This window comes from Anomalospiza imberbis, chromosome 4, assembly GCF_031753505.1.
Source record: "Anomalospiza imberbis isolate Cuckoo-Finch-1a 21T00152 chromosome 4, ASM3175350v1, whole genome shotgun sequence".
In the NCBI taxonomy this organism is placed as follows: Eukaryota; Metazoa; Chordata; class Aves; order Passeriformes; family Viduidae; genus Anomalospiza; species Anomalospiza imberbis.
Window position 1 is genome coordinate 18,300,378 of NC_089684.1, and position 27,177 is coordinate 18,327,554.

Genomic DNA, 27,177 nt, shown 5'->3' on the forward strand with positions numbered 1-27,177 from the left:
TCTGACCTTGACTGGAGATGAGTCTGGCAGCACACTTACCTTTCAAGACAGGAAATAGCTGCGTCCGTGTTCTTCCATGGATGCGTTATGCCTGGGGACAGAGTTGCTCAGCCTGGCAGGATTTCTCTGCTCTGCATTTGCAGTCTGATACCTTACCTCCTCTGGGAAATAAGACCCTCAACCAACAAGTTCAGCGCAGTTCCTCTGCATCTGTAACATCTCTTAATGTTTACAATATCCTGTAACTCACAGCCACCTTGCTAGACCTAAGCTTAGGACAAACCTGTACTGTAAAAGCAACTGTGGGCTGATGGGTACCTTAGAAGCATAAATGTTTATTTTGCACTGAAAACAAATTCAGCCTTATCAGTACATGTACTTCACATTGCTCTGTGGAGTACTTCACGTTGCTTGGCGTACTTCACATATGCATGAAGGACGTCGCACTGTTTGACTACTGCCACTAAAAAAAGGTACTAATATACATGTAGAATATGAAAAAAGTGCCTTCCATGCTGGCTGCCAAACAAATTTAATGTTGCAGTACAAACTTATCCTGATACGAGCCAGATTTTGCCCCAGTACCACAATCTCTTGTTCATCAAAAAATTCCATCAACTTCCATTAGAGTTGTCAAAGATGGTATAGTCCAGGCTTTCATCACTTGCCTATGTTTAAGCACATGAGAAGTCAATGGGATGGTTTGAGGCAGAGTGTCTCCCTCTGTGGGGGAAGCTCTCTGTATGATTTACTAATGCTTGGGGAACACATTAGTACGGTACACATGAGAAATGAAATCCAGATCTGACCAAAATGTGGGGCATTTGGCCATTTCAGTGGCTTTATTCTCATTTTCTTTGCAAGTGTTTTCCTGAAGTTATGTTTTCTCTGTGAGGAAAGTCCATTGCAAGCTCTGAGTACAAACATATGGGGGTGAAGATATTTTACCTGTCATAACATGTTCTGCTTATTTTTAAAGGAATATGAAAACAATCCTGTGAGAATCAACTCAAAATAATCAGGGCCAGCTTATAGACAGATGAAAATCATTGGGAAGTGAACTACATTTGTGAGAGTGCCTTTGTCATTCCTGCTTGTCCAAACAGATCAATCAGCCCACCCTCGTGCTGTTTTACAGTGCTACCGCTTGACAGCTTTGTTCACATGCTGCTTTTGCCTAAATCACACTAATCAGCTGGTCAGATAAAAGTTATTACAAAAGTTGAAGAAGTATAAATACACAGCTTCTTCTCTTACCTTCCGCTGAGAAGGAAACCGATAACAACAGCCAGCAGAATGACTCCCACTGTTACAGACACAACAATTATAGGAATCTGGCTCTGGTCGCTGGATGCAGCTACTGCTGAGATGAGAAACAGAAAATGGAGATTAGGGTTAAAATGACAGTCAGCACTCATATGAGTTTTTCTAGTGAGGCTGCCAGCAAGGTTTCAAGTCTTACCAGTTCATTTATTCTTTTACGGTTTGTGTTTTCCCCCTTTTGCAGTCTGTTTCTAGTTTGGAAAGGAAACAAAACCACATGCAACACTAAGCCAAAAACCCAACAAGATTGCATCTCATTGTTGAATTCAGAAACCAAAACATTGCAGGATGCAGCCTGTGAGTTTGTGAAGTTGAGTTTTTCTCCCTGAGTTAGCTGCATTAGAAATCAGAGATAAAAGATGAAAACCCAAGAGGCTCTCATTTGGATGAAAACCCAACAGTCAGAGAGAACATTTATGGAATGTTATTGCTAACAGACACAAGTAAAATCTACAAGATAAAAAGAATTACCTGCACTTCAAGAAGCTATAATTATAAACTAACTCCTTGTGGCATCTCTATCACATGGCCATAAAGTGCCCTCTGTAAAACAGGAATTTGCTAAGACATGTACAGTGGTTGGTCTCTTTATTGGCCAAAACTTGGGGAAGCAAAACTCTCCCAGTCTGTGCTTTGTAAGGAGCCCTCCTGCCAAAAGGCAGGAGACTAAGCTGGTGATAAAGACACTAGCAGAAAGGTCAGGAGAGCTGATTGAGAACTGAGTTTTGACACAGGTAAAATAAGAGCAGGTGAACAAGCTCCTGTAGGCTGTAAAATGGAGACGCTAATACCACTTGAATCTTGTTTATTTGCCTTACATGGCAGGGAAAGGAGCCCATTTCCCCCCAGGGCTTTGTATGTGGGGCTCCCCAGGTAGAAACCAAAGTCTCCTCACCTTGCCCTCTTTGCTGCCAGCTTATTTATCTGCATGTATATAACCACCCCAGGGTACAAACCTCACATCCTCCCTGCAAAACCAGCTCCCTGGCACAGGAACCACTGCTCTGTGGGGGAAAACCTCATTATAGCTCTTAACCTCGTGCCAGCCCAGGATGAAGCTTCATCCACCCCAGAGAGCAGCAGCAATTGATTGCGTACTGAAGAAGCCTTTAACGAAATGATTGAACTAAAAAAGGGTCCTTAGCACAGGATTAACGTTATGAAGGCTATAAAATAACTGAATATAGTCCCATATTAATTGTTAAAGGAAAGGAAAGACAGAAAGGTATGGCATTAAACATTGATCTACACTGGGCTTCAAGCAGCTCTTCATATGGGAGCTCTCTGGTGCTTAACTGTGAGCGGGGTGGACCTGCTACAGCAGTGTAAGTGATTTCAGAAGGATTGGTCCTGATACATTAAATATTTCATGTTAACTGCTCCAAACCCCTGCCATCATCCAGAGATTTTATTAGCCTCACGAAGTTATGGGGGCTCCTTAAGATGGTGTTTTGTTGCTTTCCTGACAAAATAATTAAAAAGAAAAACATTTAAAGGAGAACATTAAGCAGTGATTGGTGGTTTTTTTTGCACAGCTCAAGGGATGGGGAAATGAGATAAATTCCACTGTGATCTGTGGCAGATGAAAAGCCTGAATCCATAAGCCAAGCTGGGACTTGCTGCCATTCAAAGTCAGGGGCATACACACCCCTGCATTACCCCTTCTCAGCTCAGTGATATGTTCCTACTCCTGCCCAGCAGACCAGCTAGATTAGCTCACCAATCCAGCCAAAGCACAGCTCTTGGCAAGGTTAGTTTTCGGGGCTAGACAAGCTTGGTGGCATTTGGAAAGGAGGAAGCAACAAGCGCATACACCCAGCAACACCTTCCACTCAAATAAAAAAATTTCGCTGAAAACTGAAGCCCTGGCTGCTTCATGGTGCTTTGCAGAATTGCACAAGCAGGGAGAAGTATGTAAAAATTCCCAAAATCTGGAAAAAGAGGGAAGTCCAAAACAGCTTATACCTCTCCTCCATTGCATTTCTCAGGCTGTTGTTGTATAATTCGTCCAACTGTATTAAAGATAACTACAGAAACCTTGCAAATTGGAAACAAAACCTGTCGTTCAGTCCAAAAGACTTGGAAATTGTTTCTCAAAACAGCCACGGAACGATTTTCATCTGTGCTTGAATAAAAATCATTTGCTTTGGCTCTAACAAGAAGTTCAGATCTGTACTCTGATGTAGCAGTGAGATTTCAATCTGTGCTTGCTTTCAAAATCTCCAGGATGTGCAGAAAGAAGTGGGAGTCTGGTCACACTCCTGACACTAATATTGACTTTACATAGGGCTTTGGGGAAAGAAATGCTTTTTATAAGGTTTTAAATGTCAAACAGAGTTGCATTTTGCAAGATACTGAGGCTTACCTTGTATTTCAATCCTATCAAGTGTTAAAGTATCTAGTTAAGTCTGGCCCCAGCCAGAGCTTGAGTCCAACAGACGAACAATTCCCATTCCCAAACTGGGGACCATGCGGTAGTTATTCCTCTGACTATACCAGCAACTCCTTAATATCAGAGAAGTACATATTCCTCTGCCTTTAAAATGCCCAGAAAAAGACTGGGATGTGGGTATGACTAAATGACCCACAGAATTTCTAGTGTTTAAAAATGTTTCCATGTGATGTCCTCCAAAAGTCCCGATTAGCACAGATACTTACATGATGGGCTTGATGAAAGTGCCATTATTTTTGGACCAGGATCATAGGTAATAGATCAAATGTGCATATATTTCATGTGTTACTCATTAATAGACCAGAACACTATTACTCAAACAACTCTAAGCTAGAAACTTTCCAACTGAGAAAAACTATACAGAATATTATTTTGGCATAATATGATTTGATTGCTACTTATAAAGCACAATTAATGGTTAATACAATAAGAAATACATTAAATAGACTGTCCTTACTGCATTATTGTTTGCATTGTGATGCAATTTTCACTGTATTAGCTTAATCACTGGCTCCATAGCTACATTTGCACATGTATAATGACTCCTTGAAAATCTATTCTGACTTCAAAGGCAGCATGCACTGAAAAGACAACTTGGCATCTTCTCCTCAATGATGATGAATTTTAAATAAACTGGAGTAACAGTATTCAAAGTATTGATTAATTTAAATTTCCCAGGAAAATACAGAAAACAATCTCTTTTCCACAGGAATGATGAGAGTATTTCCACCATAAAACTCCTCTTCCATGCACACAGTATAAAAATTAATAAATGACAGCTGTACAAAGTAATAGAGAGAAGATGTATTTTCTGGTGGACAAAATTGTACTTAACACCTTGGCAAAATTCTTTATTTGGGACAAAAAGAATTTCCCCACAGCTGTGCCTAAACGCAGAAGAAAGAGCAGCTGAGCCTCTGTGTGCCTCAGGAGTTCACCCTGCCACAGAATCTGTTCCAGAATCCAGCCCTGGATTAGTTTAATTAAAAAAAAAAAAAAAAAAAAAAAAAAGAAAATTTGAAAACGCACAAATGTAACAGGCCAAGAAGAAGTCCTGCACCTGCAGTGCACATTTTTTACCATTTCTGATTACAAGTCAACCTCCTTTTCTTGAGGCTGTGGCCTTGGCAGCCAACAGAAACAATCTTTTAACTTGACAGGAACTTTCCCCAAAAAACGCAAAAGACGCTAATGCTGGTTCAACTCTTCCCCTTGCAGAGAGGCACCATTTCAGGGTTTTTCCTACCAGATGTAGGTATTTAAGAGAGCTCAGCATCCTCTGCAGCCAGCCTTTAAGAGCAGGTCCCATCCCCTCTGTCGCTCCTGAGAGGAAAGACTCTCTTACACCAGGCCCCTTTAAATACAGGATTTTTCTAAGCATGGAATGCCAAGAATTTCTGAAGCCTGAAGATCTCCTACCGCACCATTAGGAAGCAAAGGACAATATGCCAAGTGCAGAGTCATGACGCGCCTGACGTTTCCAAAGCCAAGGGATGAAGCCAGTAAAAGGAAGCGCTCTCTGCAGAGGTATCGATCCCGACTTGTTTCAGGTAAGCGCTACAGAGACACGGGCTGACAGCAATTAAAAGCACTTACACACTGGGCTGGTTTCAAACTCGAACCTTCGGCTGAAGCCCCCGTAGCCGGCAGCTGTCCGGGCTCGGATCTGGAAGACGTACGCTGAGCCTGGCTTCAAGCCATCCGCCGTAATCGCTGTCTCTTTGGACTTGATGATGGTGTAGCTCGTCTCCTGGTCCTTTTCCCAACACCCCCCCAAAAACCACAAAGTTCAAACACACACAGAGTGGCTTTCAGAGAAGACAGACTCTTAACAACCCCCAGAGAAACATGACAAAAAATGACTAAGTATGTGCTTTTGAGGATTTCTTCCTCAAAACCCCCTCTCTGAAGGTCCTTTCTGCAATACAAAATGTGAGATCTGATTTTCTCTTTTATAATCAATGATTCTAGGAGGCACACAATTGGCATCTGCAGTAGGAGCAGCTTTCCACTACTCGGGCTGAACATGGCCTGGGGCAATGGAAAGGTTTATCCTACAAAGATTAATCCCAAGGCACAGGGAAGATAAAACAAGTCCCATCACCTTAAAAAAGGATTTTGATTTACATCAAAACGGCTTCCCAGTAGTGTAAGTAGGCCTAAAAGAGAATAATATATTATACACTATACAACTTTATGCCTGCATTTCTACAACCACGAATTAGACCTTGGGAAGAGAATAATAAACCAAAACGCCAGGAAAATACCTAATTTTTGCACTGTTCTTCTGAAGCAATGAACTTGAAGAAAAATTGCTGAAATAAATCTTCATCTACATCAGTTTCTAATGTGAAACAGTTCCAGTTCTTTGATTAAAATTTTGTTGAAATGCTAAGTAATTACTCTTAGAATTATTTACTGTAACACATAATCTAGACAAGAGCTCATAAATTAAGGTCTACAAATTTGGAAACTGCTTTTTATTCACCATATCCTCTCAGATCCAAATTATCATGAGTTAAAACAGAGCTTTTAGTAGTTCCTTACCAAGATTTCTGGATAGCTCTTAGAATCTGAGCTCATTTTTCTTTCTTTTAAATTTAATGGCCAACTTCTCTTTGACAGCAATATGCCTGGCTAAGGTGCTGGGAATTTTTTAAATGTAAGATTACAAAATTTCTCAATTGAAGCCTTTTGGAGCTTGTACACATTTTGGAGAAATGTGTACAAGCACACACACACACATATATATGTGCCCTTTTTTTTCTTAATTAAGGAGTGATCCCTCTTACAGGAATGCAATCTGACAAAACTCAGTTTTCCCAAACATTTAATATAAATAATTCTTGCCCCTTGGAAATGAATGTGAATTTACCCTTATGAAGGGCTGAAAACTGAGAGAATATAAATTATAGTAGCAACAAAGAAAAAGGATTAAGGGCAATATCCCCAGCCTATCTCAACTACTGATTAAAAAGCAGAAAGTGAATATTAGGTCACATCTTTGCTTGTATGTCAGCCAATTAACTTTTCAATGCACTGCTGGCTTCTGCAAACACTTGGACTCTTGAGCTTTTCTATGGAAAATACAAAGCTTCACTCTCAGCCTGAAGAAAATAAATCAAGACAGCATAAACTTGGACTGGCTGGAGCTACCTCTCTACAAAAGACTCACTCTTGAAGAACTATTTGCTGAAGCTATTTGAGACTAGTTCTGGACTACAAATACAACATTTTAAGTCGCCTCTCCTGCCAATTTGCTTGAAAATGAACTAAGGAAAATGAATAAATACAGAGGTTTTTTTCCACTTTAATTATTTGCTTTGCCTTTTTTTGGTTTCTAAAAGCTGCTCTTCCCAAGCCATTCCAGGTAAGGATTCAATGTACCCCACCAGTCATTAGAACAAGTTAATAAAATAATTAATAAAGGATTATTTCCAGCAACAAAATAACCTAATTCTTGCTGTGTACCTTAATCTTCAGCCCCATTTAAGTCACTCACATATCTATTTCACAAGCTCCCTCATCTGCAAAAATAATGTTAATTTTATTTTGATGGAGAAGATTTATGAAATTCTTTCCCCTCTTTGCATGGACTGCTTGAGCAGGTCTTTCCCATGGTCAGAGAAAGAAGACAGAAGGAGTAAGGATCTAGTCCTGGTCCATGTTGACCAATTTCACCTGGATCACAGAGCTAGTGGAATATCTTCCTTAAAACAGAAATTCAATCCCACCAAAAAAGTGAATTGTGACTCAATTTCATTATTTTCCTCTTGTTTTCATGTAGAAAGCTTGGATGTTTCCAAGGAAAAAAGAACACCTTACAATTCTAGCTAAGGCAAAAAAATGCTATTCAGTCAAATCCTGAAAACCTGATTTTTGGAAATCTAAGATTTCCAAAGATTTAAGACCATATCACTCAAAATACACTACTTTGATAAAGTGCATTTGTAACCATTGTAATTTAAACAACATTAATTTTGCAGGAAAATAACAAGTCACCATTTGAAATGAAGACTAGGAGAGGCAAGTTTTGTGGGGAGACTGCTTCCCTTTAAACCAAGAGAAAGACCTGGAAAACTCAGGCATGTTTTTAAGCCAAGACACCCTTCTTCATATCAGAGCACATGCAGTCTCTCTCCAGAACCCCCTTCTCCTCTCCTTTCACAGTGGATGGAAAATCTAGTGAGAAATTGAAATACCAAAGGCAAGAGATTGCCTGATGTTTCTGGGAGGAGACAGATTCTCAGTCCCCAACCCCTTCTATTTTTAACAAATGAGCAGGCTCTATCTTAATGTGATAAGGCTGGAGAGGAATCTGACACGCGGATTTAATGTATTTGTTCAAGAGAAGTGGCACACTAATGGAAAACAACACCCTCATTTCAAGTCTTCCTAATCATTTACTGCAAAATCAATCTGACATTGATTTATGCATAAAAACTCTCCATTCCCTTCCATGACTCAAATAATAATAACTAAAAGAAGAAAACAATAAAGAGAAGGTACTTGGGAAGCTCAGCAATCAGTCCATCACACCTTTTCAAAATATTTGATTTCATATTCCAGGATGATGCCATTGGGTCGATCTGGCTCCTGCCAGGAAAGGGAGATGCTATTTTTAGTTATCTTCCCTTTTTTCACAGTACTGACTGGAGAAGGTGCTGCAAGACAGGAGAAAAACAGAACAGACGAAAACCATGGTTAGTAAGATGGTCTGCCTCAGCCAAAGTTAAACTCATCAGTGCATGCTCCAGCACAGGGCAATCATTAGCTGCTGCAGATCAGTGGAGTCTGTTTTCACCTTGGTGGTATTTGCCCATTTTTAACAACTGGACTTGCACAGATTTGTGGTAGAATGACAACCAAGGCAAACTAATAACATGAACTACTATCAGAGCTTACACATCAACCCCATCTTTTCAAACAATTTTCAAACACATCAAACCCACACCTTCTCTTTTCAAATGTGTCAGGGGTCTATGTTATCAGAATTACATATTGATTATGCTTTGCTTCCTTTTGCCTGCTTTCAAGGCATATATTTTTCAGAAGACCTTAGATTACATGGACTCCTTCACTATTTTGGGATTTTAAGAAGTTTAAGCCTAGGCATCTTTCAGCCCTTCCTTTCAGAAGCAAGGAATATTACAACCTTTATAATTCAATTGCTCTCCATAAATATCACTGGGGTGTTGCAGGCTCACATAGTGATGCTAATTCCTTGCAAATGGCAAAAAATTTTAATGGCAATCACAGTTTGGAAGTTCTCAGTGTGCTTGGGGAAGCCACAGCATGAGAACAGCCATACAAGCTCTGCTCATTATTTTAAGATGCAGCCCTGAAAGGTTATCTGCCCTTTGCAGCACACATGTGCATGAAACAGGCTTGATCCTTTGTATTCAGTCTGATGTCTGCAGAGGCTTCTTAAGCTGTGGTTCCTGCCACCCCTGCCAGCTCTCCAGCAGAAGTTGCTATGGGCAATGTAACCCTAACACCCCAGGTGTTTCATGCCAGTGATTATGAAACAACATTGAGTGGGAAGGAAAGGGGACAGGAGAAACTCAGCGTCTCCCATTTGCAGGGCCAAAAGCAGCTTCTCCAGAGACAAAAACAGGCCATGCCTGGATGAGGGACTTTAACTCACCCTCCACACAGGCTCCTTCAAGGATGACAGGGGGCCTGAGGAGACACATGGCAAAAGCTTTTGTAGACATATGGGGAAAGGAATGCAAAGAGCAGCAGCAAACAACCACATTTCATCTTCCAAAATGTGTTTGGAACTACAGAAAACAATTTCTTCTATATGCAGGACTAGCAAATTATCTTAACACTATAAAAAACCCCAACCCATTAAGTAAAATAAAGACAACAAATACATTAATTTTTCCATTAATTTTTTTGGCCATAAAAATCCCTTGCATTGGCCACAAAAATCCCATACAACGTTACAAGCTGGGGACAGTGTGGCTGGACACTGTTCAGACAGAAAGGGACCTGGGGGTGCTGGTTGACACCCGGTTGAATATGAGCCAGCAATGTGCCTTGGTGGCCAAGAAGGCCAAGGGCATCCTGGCCTGTGTCAGGAATAGTGTGGCCAGCAGGAGCAGGGAGGTCATTCTCCCCCTGTACTCAGCGCTGGTGAGGCCGCACCTTGAGTGCTGTGTCCAGTTCTGGGCCCCTCAGTTCGGGAAGGACGTTGAGACGCTGGATCACGTCCAGAGGAGGCAATGAGGCTGGTGAGGGGCTTGGAACACAAACCCTATGAGGAATGTTTGAAGGAGCTGGGGTTGTTTAGCCTGGAGAAGAGAAGACCTAGAGGTGACCTCATTGCTCTCTACAACTTCCTGAAGGGAGGCTGTAGACAGGTGGGGGTCGGTCTCTTCCACTGGGCAGCAACTGACAGAACAAGAGGACACAGTCTCAGGCTATGTCAGGGAAGGTACAGGTTGGATATTAGGAAAAAAATTTTCACTGAAAGAATAATAAAGTACTGGAACTGTCTTCCCAGGGAGGTGGTAGAATCACCATCTCTGGATGTGTTTAAAAAAAAGACTGATCACAGCACTTGGTGCTATAATCTAGTTGAGGTGTTAGGGCATAGGTTGGACTTGATGATTTTAGAGGTCTCTTCCAACCTCATTATTCTGTGATTCTGTGATTCAAGGTTTGATTTTAAGCCAAAAAGTAAGGGAAGAGCTCCAGACAACTATTCTTGGCTAGCAGCAAGACTTCTCTGCTAAAGCAAGTTGCCACATCTCAGTCTTGCTTCAGCCCTAGTTTTTCACACTCCTGTTTACTTTCCTCACTTGGCTCTTGAAGGCTCCTGAAAGGTGCTGGCTATTTCCATACTGTTTTCTGCTGGAGAGCTGGCATTGAGCTGTACAGACAGCGTTTGCTTTTTAACTGTGCATCCACCATTGTGCTCACAACTGCTCTACTGAGTGAGTAAAAAACCACCTTGATTTGAATGATGATTATTAATGCAGGCCCTGTGTGGTGATCACCAACAATTTTTCATCTGCAAAAGTCACCTTACCCCTCCCTGACTGACATCCTCTACAAGTTTTTGGGCTACGTGAAGGCAAATAACAACCTAAATACAAACTGCTAATCTGGTAAAGGAATTTCTGTTACTCAACCCAGGTGCCTAAATATGTGCTGTGCATACCTGTGCACAGCAAACTGAGTTGTGCATCTGAGATACAAGATCTGTTCACACGTGTATGGTCAGATATATTAGCTCAGAGAAGATAAGAGAGGGTAGGGAGCTCCATTAAAATAGAATTAAACCCCTTCTGATGCAAGGGAGCTACGCAGTTTTCAGGGGCATTGGATAACAAGCCTTGCTGTGTGGTGATGGTGCCAAGTAAAAGGAGACTGTACAATCCTCATTAAACAAATTATACCAATCACTTATAATGAGCCACTCAGATGCTACCATGTACAGGGAGGAGCCACCAAAATACTTAAAAAAAGGGACCTATGCCCTCTGGGACTGATCTCCAATGACCCCAAATCCCTGCAATGCCTATCTCATGCTTACACAGTTGGCAGTAGAGGTCTGACAGGATAGAGAACATCAGTGCTGAGCATTAAACCATTTTAAACTCCCATTAGCAAAAGTAAACTTGAGAAGACCAGTGAGGGGAGACCTCAGTTCACCCTGGTATTGAATGCCTCTCAGGAAGGTGAAAATAATGCAATTCCCAGTATCAAAATCACCTGATAAAATAGTGGATTTTTCATCCACTTTATTGAGGTTTCCTGAAGTGTTTATAGGACTGAGGCTCACAGGTGCATTACAGCCAAAAAAACTATGTAAGTGCTCCCAAACTCTGCAAAACCTTTCCCTAGGAGGTTCAGGGCAGTTTAGCTCTCCTTTATGTGCACCTGCATAGTACAAGACAAAATGCACCACCAGCCAACCCAAACACACCCATCAAACTTCCTACACCCCTAAATCAGAGCATTCCTTTTAAAAAGCGTGTGCAAAAAGCTTGGCTAGTGAGCAGCTTTGTGGACTTAAATCTCTGGGTGTGCAAATCTCTAAAATGTTCAATTGTGGCTCACAGAATGCTCTGCTCTACCAAGTAACGGGTGGAAGATAAGAAAATGAGTAAGCCAACTCTCCAAGTAATTTAGGAGTAACCGTATCCTTTTTGAATCTCCTTCAAAAGAAGTGTTAAAGTGTAACCGTGAGATAAAGTCCAATTAAGTAAATTCAATAAATCCCAGTGGTGCTGGCATGATACAGCAACCACTCTGCATGCTCAATGCACAGACATTATGATGCTCTGAAGTGAAGGAAGGAAGGTATAAGTATTTTAGAGTTTTCTTTGTCAAACAAAATGTAATTCAATCCAGGCAAGTGGACAAAGTCTGCAATCATTCCATCTTAAAAGCCTGCAACTAGATACTGTGCTATATGATCTCAGAAAAATAAAAGGATTACTTAAGACTTGCTTTTCAAAGGTCACTGCTTCTGCAAGGGCAGCATCCTCTTAACAGAAAGAAGACAAACCACAGAGCCCTTCCATTTGGAGTACAACATGTAAAAAAATAAATGCACGTAAGAGTCAAGATATATAAAGCTGTAATATCTTATGTTTCTTACGCAAGCAGACAGAAGTCACGTTCAAATACCTGCTGTGACACAACAAAAGGTGGGTGTGCGTTGTCAATTGTCCATGTTCTGCACATATGCATTAATTTCTCAGCCACACAGTCAAGATCAAAGAGGGATATTACATCATTTATGCTTATGTTTGCCATTTATGAAAACAGCCATGCATGTGATGAAAGCAAACAGAAGATGTAACAAGGTGTGAAATTGCCAATGTACATTTTTGCTTTGCTGAGACCAAAAATTAATCAGGAAGCAATGAAAAGCATATAAAACTGATTCTTCCTTTTTATTTTTTCTTTTGTTCTGTTTCCAACATTTCTTAAGAAAAGTAAGGGGGCATACCAAATAAATAAATTAAAGTTTCTGCAGAAGACGTATCATTAGTCATGTCTGAATAACTACAGGAAATTATTTCACGAAGAACAGACTTTTTAGGACATTTGTTCCTCTGCAACCTTTGATAATGACATTAGCACTGAATTAGCCACCTAGGCACCAAAGGCCATACTTACAACATACTGTGCTGTGTCCCACTAATATCTTAACATACAATAATGCTTAGTGGAATAAAATGCTAATTATATTTTAAGAGAAACTAATGTTATCAGGTGAACAACCACTGTACCAAGACAAAACAAATAATCCAGTTTCTACTTTTCATGGTCTATCTAATGCTCTCTCCAGGCCAATTACTTTTGCCTTGGTATTTTTCACTCTGGCAGAAACAACAGCTAATGGCTCCGCATCTCACTCAGTCCCAAAACCATAACCTTTATCTGTTATTATATAACCAAACAGTTATGTTATAATTAATGCACTTAATAAAAACAGGTATAATTGAAGAAAATAAAACCTGTATTAGAAGAGTAACCACAAGACAAGTAACTCTGGTTTCACTTCAAAAGCCTGGTATATTGTATTTTTTCACTCAGTTTCTAATTTCTTTCTCAAGTCTCTGGTGACTTCAGAGTTTGAAACAAGACTTGCCTTAATCAGCAAGTCACACTAAAGGCATTGTGCAACTGCAGGTGGCTTCAAGCAGAGTCTAAAAAGTAAAGTAATTTAAAAAATAAAGTAATTTTTAAAAATAAAGATACATTAGTTAAGATTGAAACACTGAAAGGGGAAGGAAAAATGCTTTCACTCCATTATCTTTGCATTTCTACATAGGAACATTCAGGGCAGCTTAACACCCAGTGGCTCTCTTTAGGGTACTTTTACTGTGAATATCACACCTGGGTCAGAAATCAAGATTTAAGTCATAACTTGTCTTTTGTGCTGCAATTTTTCATATCCCAAAGTATACTCAAGTTTGTCTGATAATGGATTTTAAAACTCTTTGTCCCTTGAGAACAAAGAGTTGCAAACCATGCCTGGCTAGTTAGGGAAACAGGCTGGGCCCCAAGTTTGCAGGTGCTTGCAAACGTTTTTGAAAACTGAGTCCAGGGAATGAAAGGTCCTTGTACTAAGTAGCATTAAATGCCATTTCTATTCTATCTGAGATCTTTCGTGGGATTTCAATCCTGCACAGGCCCTAAAGAAGGCAAGGAGGTAAATTCTAGCCCCAGGATTTGATTAAATCCAAACACCTTGCCAAGTAGGAGCCAAATCCTAAAACAGTGTTCATATATGAAGATAATTTTCTTTTTAATGAGTCTTCAAAGTATCTCCTGTGTAGATGGGGACTTCATGTTAGTCCTTTTCATGCATCAAATATCAAAATGAGAGCACAATCTTCAAACTGCTTTGGCAATGAATATATAGTATTTCTTTACAACTTCTACATTCCAAGATGAACCCCTGAGGTTCCAGGTCTTAGATCTCTTTGCAGTCTGAATGGATATTTTGAATGCCACTGAAACCTGAGATGCCCTGATCTGTACCTTGAAACAAAACAGGTCAAACAAAAGAGAGGAATCCAAATGAAGCACTCTATGGCCCTGACAGAAGGCAGGGCCCTGTTTTTGTAATATGAATCCATGACTAACCCAAGCAACCAGATCTATCCCATTTGAAAAGCGGTGATCTTTCGGGTGGCTCCCATCCTGGTTCCTCTAAGATTCAACACAGCTCCTTAAGCTCAACACCTGGACATGACTTGACATCCACGCTAGTCACAGACAAGGTGCTCCCAAGACCTTGCTGCCTCCCAGCTGGACAGAAGGTTGGGTTTGTGAAAAGTGAAACCCCAATTGGTGCCTAATTGTACTGAAGAGCCTGTTCTTTCTTTGACAAAGCTTTCCTCAGGTAACTCTCTCTAGGCTTCTAATCCTTGGACCTAAGACACCAGGAAAGTCCCTTTGTTAAAGGCAAAGAGAGCAGTGGGGATGCTGAGGTTTTGTGGACACTATTAACCCAATGCTTTTAATTACCAGCACTCCCACTACAGAGAAGTGCTCTTGTGTTGGTAAACACAAACCAGGAAAAACTTATTCCTACTCACATTAGAGAAATAACAAGAGTAATCTGCATGCAATTTGCAATAGCGCAGGGATGATGGCTTATCTCTTACTTCTGATCTCTGTTAACAGCTCAGGAGATCTGTGTGGCTATGCACCAATGTGGTCAAAGGCCTCAAGATTTACTGTGCCCCAATACTCAGTGCTCCTGCAGTAACTGAAGTGTGTTTAGGGGAAGGAGATGTGCGTGCATACTAAATTCAGTAATTCGAAGTTTTATTTTCTCTGAGTATCTCCTAAAGAAGCTTGCAAGAGAATCAGCAAAGAGAGAAAACAGAGGAAACCACAGCAACAAGCTAACATCAACTGACCCACCCGTAAGGACCTACTGCTTCTTATGGTAAATCTTTAGATGAACACTCAGTGATATTTTCCTACTCCTGTAAAATGGTATTAAAAGAACAAATAGCAACAAAAGCCTTGCTGCTTGTGAAAAATCACTGCTGAAATCCTTCCTGCAATAATCAGTATTATAAAAATGTGTCTGTAAAATATTCTTTGTTATTAAGACCAAGTACTGATTATTGAGATATAAATTATGAAAACAAATCCATAGCTTTATATGTTTTATGTAGTCTTTTCCTCTTAATCAAAATATGTTGTTAATTGTGAAACAGCAGGACTCAACACATATTCCTCAAAGGACAGTGGATGCAACCAGTGAAAGCTTTGCCATTCACAAAATTTTTACTGTAACAGAGTATTGCCAAGACTCACCTACCTAAGTGCCCCCCTTTGTGGAGGCAACCCAGGAAGGTGTAGCAACATCTCACCTCTGGCACTCCTCTCTCTTGCTGACTGCATGAAAGTTTCCAAAATTCACTGCTTACACCAAAAACACGCAAATAATTTCTAAAAAAATCTACCATAAGGAAGTTACTTTGTGTCAGGACTATCTATGTTCAAACTGCAACAGGATTACAAGCAGAGCCTAAAGACAGCACAAAATCTAGGCACTAAACTACAGAGCCTTTGGGGTAAGACTGCCTTGTCATTCCTCATGTGCACACCACCCCACATGGAACAGAGCCAAAATATTTAATGATACCCATCATACATCACTGCCATCTCAAAGAAATACATAACCTTTGGCAAGGCTCTTAAAAGCACATGGTTTCAAAAAATAAATTGGATTCTTGCCATTTGCCTTCTGTTTACAGAGTTGCACAGACACGCTCTCAGCTCCTGCCAATCATGGATGAGAGATGTCTTCTGCTCTTAAAGAATGGAAGCTGCCTGCAGATCCACAAAATTTGCAAGCTCGAGGCCTGAGGAAAACATGACCAGATATCACAAGAGAAAACTGTGTAATATTGAGCACACTCAACTCAAAGGAGGGGAAGAGTTACCTCCAGCTTGTTCATCAACAAACACATTCAAGTCCTTAGCAGGAATATTGGTATAAAACAGTTTTAATGAATTTTAAGGACTCTGAATAATGAAGGCTACAAAGAGCACCATGATCTGTAACATCAATCAAGGTAATTTTTTTTCTCTTGAAACCTGGAGGCTTGCAAATGCTCACCTGTATTTTTCAGGGTCCAAATTCCCCATCATACAGATACAGGCTGCTTAGAAAAAATAATTTAAAAAATTGGCCTGACAAGACTGGCCTTGACCATAGCTCATTGTTTGAGAAACTTTTTTTCAACTGCCAGGCCTAACATACATTCATTTGTATTTCCAGCAGCATCAGCCCCATGTCCTGCACAGTCAGTTCCTATTAAGCTGCAATTTATCATGATCCTCAGAAGGGAAAGGGAGACATTAGGGCATCACAGGTTGCCTGGGCTCAGGAAAAAGAGGCATCCCTGATGTCCCTAGCAGGTACTTGCACTCAAGGCCAATGTGTATCTGAGACAAATATTTGTTAGAGCAGGGAAGAGAGCATGAAGAAATATCTTCCTATAGGGTGCCCATCCACAGGAATTTCCAATACTTGATTTTGTTTTTCTAGTGCCTCTGGAAACCAAGATAGTAAGTTTTTCTGAAAGCTGAGGAACAGATTGTGGTTAAGACCAGAGCCAGATTTCTTCACACCATAGAAAAGCTGTAATTTCCCTATATTCAATTAGTGGTTTAGTTGTGAAGCCTAAGAATAAATACTATTGACTTACAAGACTCTCATGAATTCGCTCCTAGCGAGGTGATAAGGACTCCAGCTCTGATCCATCAAAGCATTTTTGGAAAATGCTTAATTTTAAGTGCATGAGTGCTACCACTACTGTCAGCATTTTGCTGGATCGTAGCCACAGGGCTCAGCATTTTGCCGTAGAATTCTCATTATTGAGTACATTTATCAGACTAGCTTCCACCACACTTACCAAGGAGTGTCTTCTCTATCTTTAGTAACCTAATATCTGATTTGCATTTAAGCAAAAACTTCCTTTGAAAAACCACATGCCATTAAGAACAAAACAAAGCCAAACCACAGCTACTGAATTAAGCGTAAACTGGGCATGTTCCTGCTCCCCACCATCTCACCTTCTTAATTCCTAAATTGGCTTCTTTCTTTGAACAAGACTTGCTGCATCCTTTTTCTAGGTGTTATTAATCTCTAAACCCAGCAAATTCATAGACCATTTTTAAATTGTGTGGGAAATTTCCTTCTCTGCCAAGCCTGCCACTCTGCATGATACAGCAGTCAGTCTTGCTGATGAATTCTAACATTAAAGCCAAATTACTAAACACTAGTGAAATTAGGGGCAGGCAAATTAATTCCTTATGTTTCCGCTTCTAGAACAGCTACGGAAGAGGTGCATCAGGTCAGAGTGAAGAATAGGCGAAGTCCTTAACTCCCACTGTAGCTTGTTTTGGATTTTCTGTGGTATTTGGTTCCTCTGAATACCATCACTGTTCTTATCTCACCTCTCATTCAGAAATGGGAGAAAAGCATAAGCCCACCACGTGTCACAGAACCCTGAGCTGGTCACAGCTTTACAGAACCACAATGAAGACCTCTTCCATAAGTGAGTTCCCCAATGAAGACTGGAAGACTTGAAATAAAATTCTTAAAAACAAATAAAAATATATCAAACAGGTAACACTAGATCAACCCCCTGTATCAGTAAAACCTCAAAATGACTAGAGCTGAAATGGAAAGATTTATGTACCTGTGATTATATAAAACCCTTGGTTTGAGATTGACAGTGGTTTTTCTGGATCAAAGCAAATGCTGCTCAGGCTCCTACTGTTTTTAAGGGAAATGGCAGACAAAAAAATCTAACAGATCTCATCCTTGCTGCCAGCTTGGATATCCTGCCCAGTCTTTTGGCACTTAAATGTGACCACGGGCAGTGTTAGTCCTAAAATCTCAGGTTCCAAACATTGAGATGAAGCTACTACCAAAGTCAGCACAAATCCAAATTTTACTACAGGTGCTTGGGAAAACACCTCTTCATACTCTCAAGTGAAATTTGTGTACCTTCAGCTTCCTAAAGGGTGACCTTTGCAGTGTGAAACATGGGAGCAATGCAATGCAATGCCCCTTTGGAAGGAAGGAAGAAGATGCAGCTTCACAGATGGTCTGAGTTGGAAGAGACGTTAGAGATCATCTAGTTCCAAGCCTAATGCCATGGGCAGGGACACTTTCCAATAGACCTAGAGCCTCATCCAGCCTGGTCTTGAACACTTCTAGGAAGGTTGCAACCGCAACTTCACTGGGCAGCTGCCTCAACACCCTCATCGTAAAAATTTTTCCTTATATCTAGTCTGAATCTACCCTCTCATAGTCTAAAGGCATTACTCCTTGTCCTATCCTTACAGGCCCTTGTAAAAGTCCCTCTCCAGTTTTCTTGTAGGCTACCTTTGGGCCCTGGATGGTGCTGTAAGGTCTTGCCATAGGTTTTCTCTTGCTGGCTCTGACATCAAACTGGTAGGGATGGGAGGAACTGAGTTTTTTCTCCCCTTCAAGTGAGCAGACTGTGACCTTCCTGTGCACCCTCCCACACAAACTGTCCCGCCATGCCCTACTTCCCCTCCTGGTCACTCACAGTTCTCCCTGGAGCTGCTCTTTTTGGCAGCGGCAACTCCTGGGGCCCCACCAACTCATCAACCGCTCCTGTACAAGCTGCGGCTTCTAGTGGGTCTTGGAAATCCTCGGGGGTGTCCCTGGCTCAGTAAACCTTCCTGTACGTCTTGATGCCCTGCTCTGTTACAGAATGCACCTTGTCTGTGCTGTTTCCTTTGGCAAGTCTTCAACCCATGACTTCCCAGTAGGCGAAGTGATTTATCAGGTCCTTGGGGAGGAGGAGGAAGCACTTGAGGCAGCTCCAGACTGTGCCCCATTCTGGCTGTCAGGAATAACACAGTGCATTTTTATGGAATCCAAGAGGGAATTGGAGAAAACCCACAAGTTAAGAAAGCTATGAACAGAGACTGTTCTGTCCTGGGGAAAAGGAGAAAGAAAGAGAATATAAGTCTCCAAATAAGTAAAAGGCTGCTGTCCCTGGAGCAAGACAAGCAGAGTATTAAATTTAGGAATGGCTTTCTAAGGACAAAAATAATGAAGCACTGGAAAAAAATCACCCAGTGAACCTCTGGCATTTGTGGAAGTTTTAAAGCAGGTTAGATGAGCACATCCTGAGATCCTTCCAGACACAAGGCTCTACACAGATACCTGGCTATCACAAGGCCAGTGATAAAAAAATAAAAAATCTTGAGAGGGAGAGATCCAAGAGACATATATTTAGTGCCATTTACTAGCTGGCTTGTTTGTGCTAGGAGACATTATGGAAAAATCTAAATTACTGGAAATGGCTAGTCACACAAAAGGATGGCACTGGGATAAAAGCATCATAAGACCAGAGGAAACAATATTCTGCTTTCTTGCTTTGCCAGAAACTCCTAGTATGACCATGGGCAAGTCACTTTATCTTTCTGTGCTGTTACTTGTGCAATGAAGATAATGATAATTCCCTTATCTGTATAGACTTGAGGGGCAGGAACTAACTATTCAGGTGCTGCCAGCACAATCTTTGCTTTGGCCTGCAGGCACTGCTGTAAGGCAAATAAAGAAAAGAAGGAATACCTGCAAGCATTACTTCTGACAGCTGGCTTCTTCTATTTAAATCACAAGCAACTTGGTGATGTCACACTGAGCTCAAACATGGAACACAACCCCTATGTGAGTGACAAAAAGGAAAATTGTGGGGAAATTTGTGGCAAAGGCTTGTTTTCATATTTTAATAACTCTCTCCAACTTTTGTTTCCAAGTGGAAGCACTAGTTCTGTACTTAAAGACAAGCACTGTGCAAAATTGCTTTGCTGAGGGGAAACTGCAGAGATCATGACCAAGCAAAACAAGCTCAGGAGGAACATCAACCTTTCGAATGGGATAAATGCAGCTGCATGTGAAAGTATGGCTTTTGGCTCTCCCACCCTGCACAGGCATCACTTTTTCTGCAGGAAGCAAACACAGACTCTTCTGAAAAAATATGGAAGGCCTTTTCAGTCCAGTTAGTTTCTGAAGGTGTTGATAAGGATTTAGAGACAAACTCAAAAATATGCCAGAACATTTCTAATGTGAAAACCCAATTTAGGGACTGTCCAGGGACTCTCTAGTCCAATTTTTCCCCTTAGTGCTGACAGGGTATGTCCTAAGGCCTTGTCTACTTAAGTGGGCCACCACAAGCTGTGGAGGTCAGGGCAACGCAGTGGTACCAGGAGAACAGCCTGAACATCTAAGGATTGCCATCCAGAAGCTAATGATCCCAACAGAGATTTTAGCTGTTGCATATGGTAGCTGCACATGCACTCTCTAATGCATCCTGAGGCTTTGGTGACATCATCTCATTCAGCATACCCATGATATTGTAGGAAGATGGAGGAAAGACAAGTTTCACTGCATCCCAATTCCTCTCTGGGTTCACAACCACTCTAGCAGGATTTGGTTTTGGCAAGTTCTCCTTATACTGATCACTCGCTTCCCCTTCAGCTTTGTGACTATTAGAAGAGAAAAGGGCATTTCAACATCAGTCACTGTGGGTTCCTCCTTCTGAAGGGTTTCCTGCCTCTCTTCTCCAACTTGGACCAGTTGGATAGACCTAAGGAAGTGCCCTAGTCCTTCCAATTCTCTCATCTTCATCTTTATTCAAAAAATTTACTGATTATTAAAATACATATATGTATGTCTTCATAGATGCAATACATAAAACACTTCCCTCTTTGGCATCACCCTGCACATTTGTGAATCTCCTTTGACCAACCTTTATGCGAGAAGTGCTCATTGCATCTAGCGGCTGCAATTGTGCCTTGAAGACATCTCAAAGTAGTCCAAACAGCAGATGACGGGATGGCATGGATACTAGAGCTTACTGCACCAACACCAGCTGCTCACAGGCATTTCCCTGTCTCCTTCACAGGACTGTGATGGTGTTAGCTCCCACTTGCTCTTGGAAAAAAGCAGCTTCCAGCACCACTGAGAACTACCCACCCAGTACAGATGGGAACTCATGAAGCTGTTCCTTCAGACGATGCCTTGAGTCATCCACAGGGGTATCATCTCAAGATCAGACATGTACAACAGTTTGCATGAGTCCAGGGCTCAGGCTGCTGAGATTGAAGAGAGAGAAATCAAACCGTACGGGTTCCCCACTATTCTGTTCCTCAGGTTGTTGCCTATTAGCATGGTTCTCCCTCCCTAAATGTTCCCTGCATAAATGTGACATTATAACAGTAAGTGGCATTAAAAACGTGAATGATGAATGCTATGCATCAGGCAGGATGATTAAATAACTATGTGTAGATTCTGGGGCATATTAGCTTCTCTGCCTTCTGACATGATAATTGATCATTCCTAATCTATGGCAGAAACAAAATAGAGATTACCTCCTCTCAAACAATTCAGCTTCTATTCTCCTTTGTTCATTCCCCCTGCCCCTCCCTCACACAAGGGGGAAGCCCATTAACTAGCTCTAACTGTTTTTAATTCAGTGGTATTGAAAATGGGATCCTAGCAATGCACGTAATTGATCCCATTTCACAGGACTGCCTTCCAAGGAGCAGCAAAGGTGAAGCACTCACATTATCAAGGTCACTGCAGTGAATGCAAGAATAACAAAGACTTGGATTTGCATCAGGATTCAATTACAGTGAAGTATACAAATGTTGCTAGACTACCCCCCAAAATGAGAAGTACTCTAAGAGAGCTACACACAGCTAAGCAGAATTAATAAAAAGAACAGCATTTAAAATGGTTTCCTTAAAACCCTATACAAATACAGTGAACTCACACAGAATGTGTTTTATGTTCATTTACCTTGAATTTGTAAATTTATAGGCAGCAGGTAAAGCAAGATAATTTTAAATCAATATACCTAGATCTTAAGGCCAAAAGAGATCATTCAGCCATCCCACAAAACACCACTGACTTTTCATCTTCCTTTAAATCAATAACAATTCAATCCTGAGGGCAGATTACCAAACTTCACCACGCAGTGACTTGCTGCTCCATCGTGCCACTTGGTTAAAAGAATAAAACATTTTAAGAAATAACTGAACTTTGTTCTAGAAATTAGTACTGAAGAAAAAAAATTGTTTAAAAAAATCAATACAATAGTTACTGAGAGCATGAAAAACAAAAGAGAAAAGGAAACTTTTAAATATAGATATACACACATGCACACTTCCATAAGCAACACAGAAAAAAATCAAGAAAAGCCTGAAGAAGGGATGTATGCTTCAAGTGTAGTTTTTAAAGCTGAATATCCCTTGAAGACTGCCAATAAATTTCCAAGCAATTTGGCAACACTTATCAGTTCATAAAAATTACAAAAAAACCCGATTTTCAAGGCCTGCAGATACTGAACTATCACATCTGATCAGTGGGAACTGCCCACATGCATTTTTATGCTCTACAGCACTGCAGTGTACAGAATTCAGCTCTGTGGGTTACCCTCCTATGGGCCTGTTCTATCAGTGAAAAATGTGTCTGAGGAAAGAAATATATTTTGCCCATCCACTTGAACTATCACATAGCTAAGAAAACAGAAAAAAAAAATTCCATCCAGTCATTCAACTGCCAAGCAACTGCTTTCAGAGACTGCTTACTTTGCGTGGTATTCAATCACTTCATTTACTGTACTCCAACCAAAATTACTCAAGCCATTAACTTCTTCTTCTTCTGCCAGTCTAACTTCTTGTGCATCACATAAGAACTTCATATTACTTACTTCCTTCTGCAGCTAAATGAAGGGAATGCTGACCACACAGGCACATCTTACCTTGCATTTCAAGAAATACACTGCTATCATCCTTGCATGGTTTCTAGTGGCTGGTTAGTCTGGTATCTGGTGCATAAATATAGACCACAGGATGCTGCTCATTTTAAAGCTGCTTGAGCTACCTGCATTCTCTTTTGTTTATTCTAAGACTAGGGCCTTTAAAGTCTGGATGTGACATTTAAAAGGCCCAGTAAATGCCATATCCTCTCTCAACCATGAATCTTGTCTAACACAGCAGTGTATTATCATCTCAGTGATCTAATTCTTGAGATCATCTCTTTACTAACAAGACCCAGGATGGCCACTATGATAAAGCCCTGGGAACTCAAAAAATATCTCAGTCAGTGACCCAGTAATAAATCTGGTGTTCTCTGCTTCATCTCTTCTTCAGTAAGACATGTCAAATCATATACTGCAACTATATACTGAATGACCTCGGCAAAAGAGTTTTCAGAATGTGGGGAAGACACTGTATTGATAAAATAAAAAAAATCAGAATGATGGTACTTTCATGCTCAAGATAATCTTGCTTCCTCAAAACCCTGGGGAAAAAAATTATGTTTACAGCCAAAATTTCTAGAGCCCAAACAGAAACACAAGAGCAGCTGTGAAGACATCCAGAGAAAAAAGTGTGGTGATCAAACCTACCTGAGACATCAGGCCCTTCCTTGCATTTGTCTACATGAGAGGCTACTCACCAACTTCATCAAAAGTAGCTTCCATACAAGCAAGACAAGAATTTGATCCACTATGGGAAGGCAAAATGTAATACATCCCTCCAAGTATGAATTAGCCAAAGAAATGAATGAAACAGAAGACCACCTGGACCTATGGTCAGCTGCAGGTTAACACAGAAAAAATGTGCCCTTCCATTTTGGAAGGTATACTATTTATAGCCTTCTACTTCAGTCCTTCATCAGGAAGGACTTGATGTACACCAAGATTCAATCCCTAACCCAGTATTCCTGTGCAGAGCTCTAAAAATGAGTCAAGAAACAGGGGGACTAAAGGAAGGACACAAATAAATAAGTTACATTTATATCTCCACCTTGAATCCAGCAAAGCATAGTGTCACTAGACCCTGGTGACTTTTGGTCTCTTCCTGGCCCTGCTTATGAACTGATGGGTGACCTTGGGAAAAATCACTTCACTCTTTTTTGCAGCCTATAAATGCAAGTGCAGGAGGGACATTCCCACTGCTCACAAAGCACTACAAGGCTTGCAGTTAACATCTTCTACTGGAGCGTGTACGCTCTCATCTTTGGTGGCACCCTTAGGCCTGTGGTTGAAACAATCTCTCCCCTGAGATCTTATTTGCCCATCCCTTCCCAAATATTTAATTAAAAAGCCCCAAGTGATGAGTTTCTAGCTATGACCTTTTACTGAAAATCATCTTCCCTTGGCAAGTTGTTCCTATCTTATTCCTAGACACGACTTCCAGACTTGCTTAGTTCTGCAACATACTGCTTCTACCTATACTTTCTTGGATGGGCTGACAAGGGAACATGTTTAATTCCAAACAACCCTTTTTTTTTTAAATTCAAGGTGGCAGAGCCCCATGCCTGTGATGTCCATCTGGGGTTACTTCACAGGTCTTTTCTCAGGGGCTCCCAAGAGTCAAGGTTTCTCTCCTCCAATGCTGGCATACAGAAATATCCTGCACAACAGAGCACAAATGCAACACTCCGCTCTCCTGGACCTGTCCACTTTATTTTTTATTTTTAATGTGTGTAAATAAAACAGGCAGAGGTGAATATTGCAACCAGCAACAGGTAAACCTCTGGAAATGCACAAGTATCAGGAACCCACAATATGATTGCAGCAAGGCTATGGAAATCATCTGGTGCCTCTCCAAGTGTTCTCCTACCACCTAATGTTACAAATGTTTGGATGATGGGAGCATCTCTGACAGGCTCTTATGTCTCCTAAACTAGATTAATCTATGTGCAGCATACAGCAAAGCTACAATACTCCCTAATGGTCTGAAGTGCCAACTTCCATGACAAATATATGCATCCTATGTGCAATTATGCCTGTATCTTAACAGCATTGAGATGGCTGCAAGATACTAATTACCACATAAGAATTTGGCAATTATACTCCATCATACCTTCCTCCTGACACAGCTACTTTTAAATAAACAAGGATTTGTTTTCAGCATCACCAAAGAAAGAGGAGTTTTCTCTTGTGCTTTGCTTTAGCTTACCAAGTGTGATCATGGAATTAAAGAAGAGAAAAAAACTGCATTTGCTGATGTACTGCCACTGCTTCACTGAAGCTATTTCACTACTGTTTAAGAAACACTGTTAACCCTTTTAGGAGTCAGAGGGAGGAACAGTGTTACCTGAAACAAAAGCAGTATCACTAGCTAATCCCTCCTGTTCTCCAGACAGAATTTCAGTGTTTGTCTTGAAGTGTCTGAAGACTTACCTTTACTTTAATTACCAACACCACAAGATCCAAAGTATTGCCCGTTTGTCTAATGCTGATGGTGTTAGACAAAACCTCTTACCTGCATAATCTGTGGAGATACTGGCAAACAGCTTACTCCACAAGTAAAGAGTACAGAGACGCTTCTTTCTGAGGGATATAATGAGAGAATTGTGCCAATTCCACTCAGACATGGAGGCACTGTCCTTGCAGTGAAGTCAGTGGCAGAGTCCCTGCTTTACTACAGTGCAGAGGGAATTAAGCCAGTGCTGAGCAACTGATATATCTCCCCTTTGAGTGTTACCTCCTGACATAAAAATAAATGGGCATCATGGTCATCTGCATAAGAAGCTGGTTAGGTGAGATTATAGCAAGGATAATGAAAACCAATCCAAACCATTCTATGATTCTAAACACGAGAACCCACAGCAATGTGAAAGGATGTGCTGATGACAGCAATATTTTCCCACTATTCATGCAGCATGGAGACAAACATTGTGATCTGTCTCTGTCTGCCTTTTCTGGAGTGCCATTTTATGACACAGTTAATGAATTAACAAAAAAAATTAGAAAAGTAATAGCACTGTATCGCAGCAATTGCAAATGATCTTTGTCTTCCATCTTGGAAGAGGAGTAACAGAGGCCTGTGTTTGACCCCTTTATACACATTTTTCTTGTGATGGGGGGAGGTGGAAGGGAACTTGGAGTAAGCATCTAAAAATGTAAGTGTGCAAATGATGCCACAATGTACGACTATCTTGTTTACTATAATCCTTAGTCATAGATTTATCACCGTGCTCTTAAAACATGCTGTACATATTTTTGTTCATCCTTTCACCCCTACTTTCCCTTCTAATTAGAACTCAGTCTGTGAAATGTAATTAAAGCTCTCATAAATATTGCCAGCAAGTGCACCCTTTTTCATCCAAGTAACTACTAACATTTCGGAGGAGACCTCATCAACCTCTGCTAGAATACAGACTAATGTATCTTCTCACACACCCCAGTCAGGATAGGGAAGTCAATCTTCCCACCTTCCACATAATTGAAGTCATCCACATTATGTACTTTTCCTTCATCACTCCCTCCCCTTCTCTGACACATGTATTACCCTGTCATCATCTGCTTTCCTTTCATTTAATTTATTCTGTTTCTAATCATTGAGCAAACCCAGTACTTTCAAGAAGACCTGGAGCAGTCCTAGGCATCTGCTCAGAACCAGGTTTCTTCTATTAGAAGACAGCACTTTCAACTCTCCTTTAAGAGGGATTATTTCCTGCAATCTAAAGAGTTTATTCATGCCTGGGAGTGAAAAAAAAATACCCTTTTCCATTCACAGTAAATGACTGTGACATTAACAATGAAATTCAATGGTACTTCAAAGACTCCTATGGGCCCTAAAGGTTGTGCAAGGCAGCCTGGGGGACTTAATAAAGCCCAGTTAACCCAACAGGTGGCTTCATTTGCTCTGTGAAAAATAGCTGCTGCTTCTCTTGGAGAGGAAAACACTCCTATACTCAGCCAAACGGCAGCTGTAAAATTGTCTGACTTGCGGCATGTCTAAAGTTTTCAAGCACCCTCATGGCAAAGGGAGAAGGAGGCGGCTGTTGTGTGTGCCAAAGCTTTCCTCCTGCTAGGGCAAAGTGCACAGAACTTCCATGG

The 27,177-nt window shown here is 40.9% G+C and overlaps 1 protein-coding gene across 12 annotated transcripts in view; it reads right to left on the minus strand.

Moving 5' to 3' along the window:
- Positions 1-27,177, minus strand: part of EPHA5 (EPH receptor A5) — a 207,058-nt gene that overhangs the window by 42,949 nt on the left and 136,932 nt on the right. For 6 of the 12 annotated variants that reach the window (XM_068187325.1, XM_068187330.1, XM_068187331.1 and 3 more), the window contains 3 exons: positions 8,315-8,439; positions 5,372-5,531; positions 1,258-1,360 (listed from right to left, as the gene is read on the minus strand). In XM_068187325.1, coding sequence (XP_068043426.1) covers positions 1,258-1,360; positions 5,372-5,531; positions 8,315-8,439 — 388 coding nt within the window. Of the gene's footprint in view, positions 1-1,257; positions 1,364-5,371; positions 5,532-8,314; positions 8,440-27,177 lie in introns of all 12 variants that reach the window. The other 6 variants (XM_068187329.1, XM_068187324.1, XM_068187328.1 and 3 more) reach the window with 1 other exon arrangement.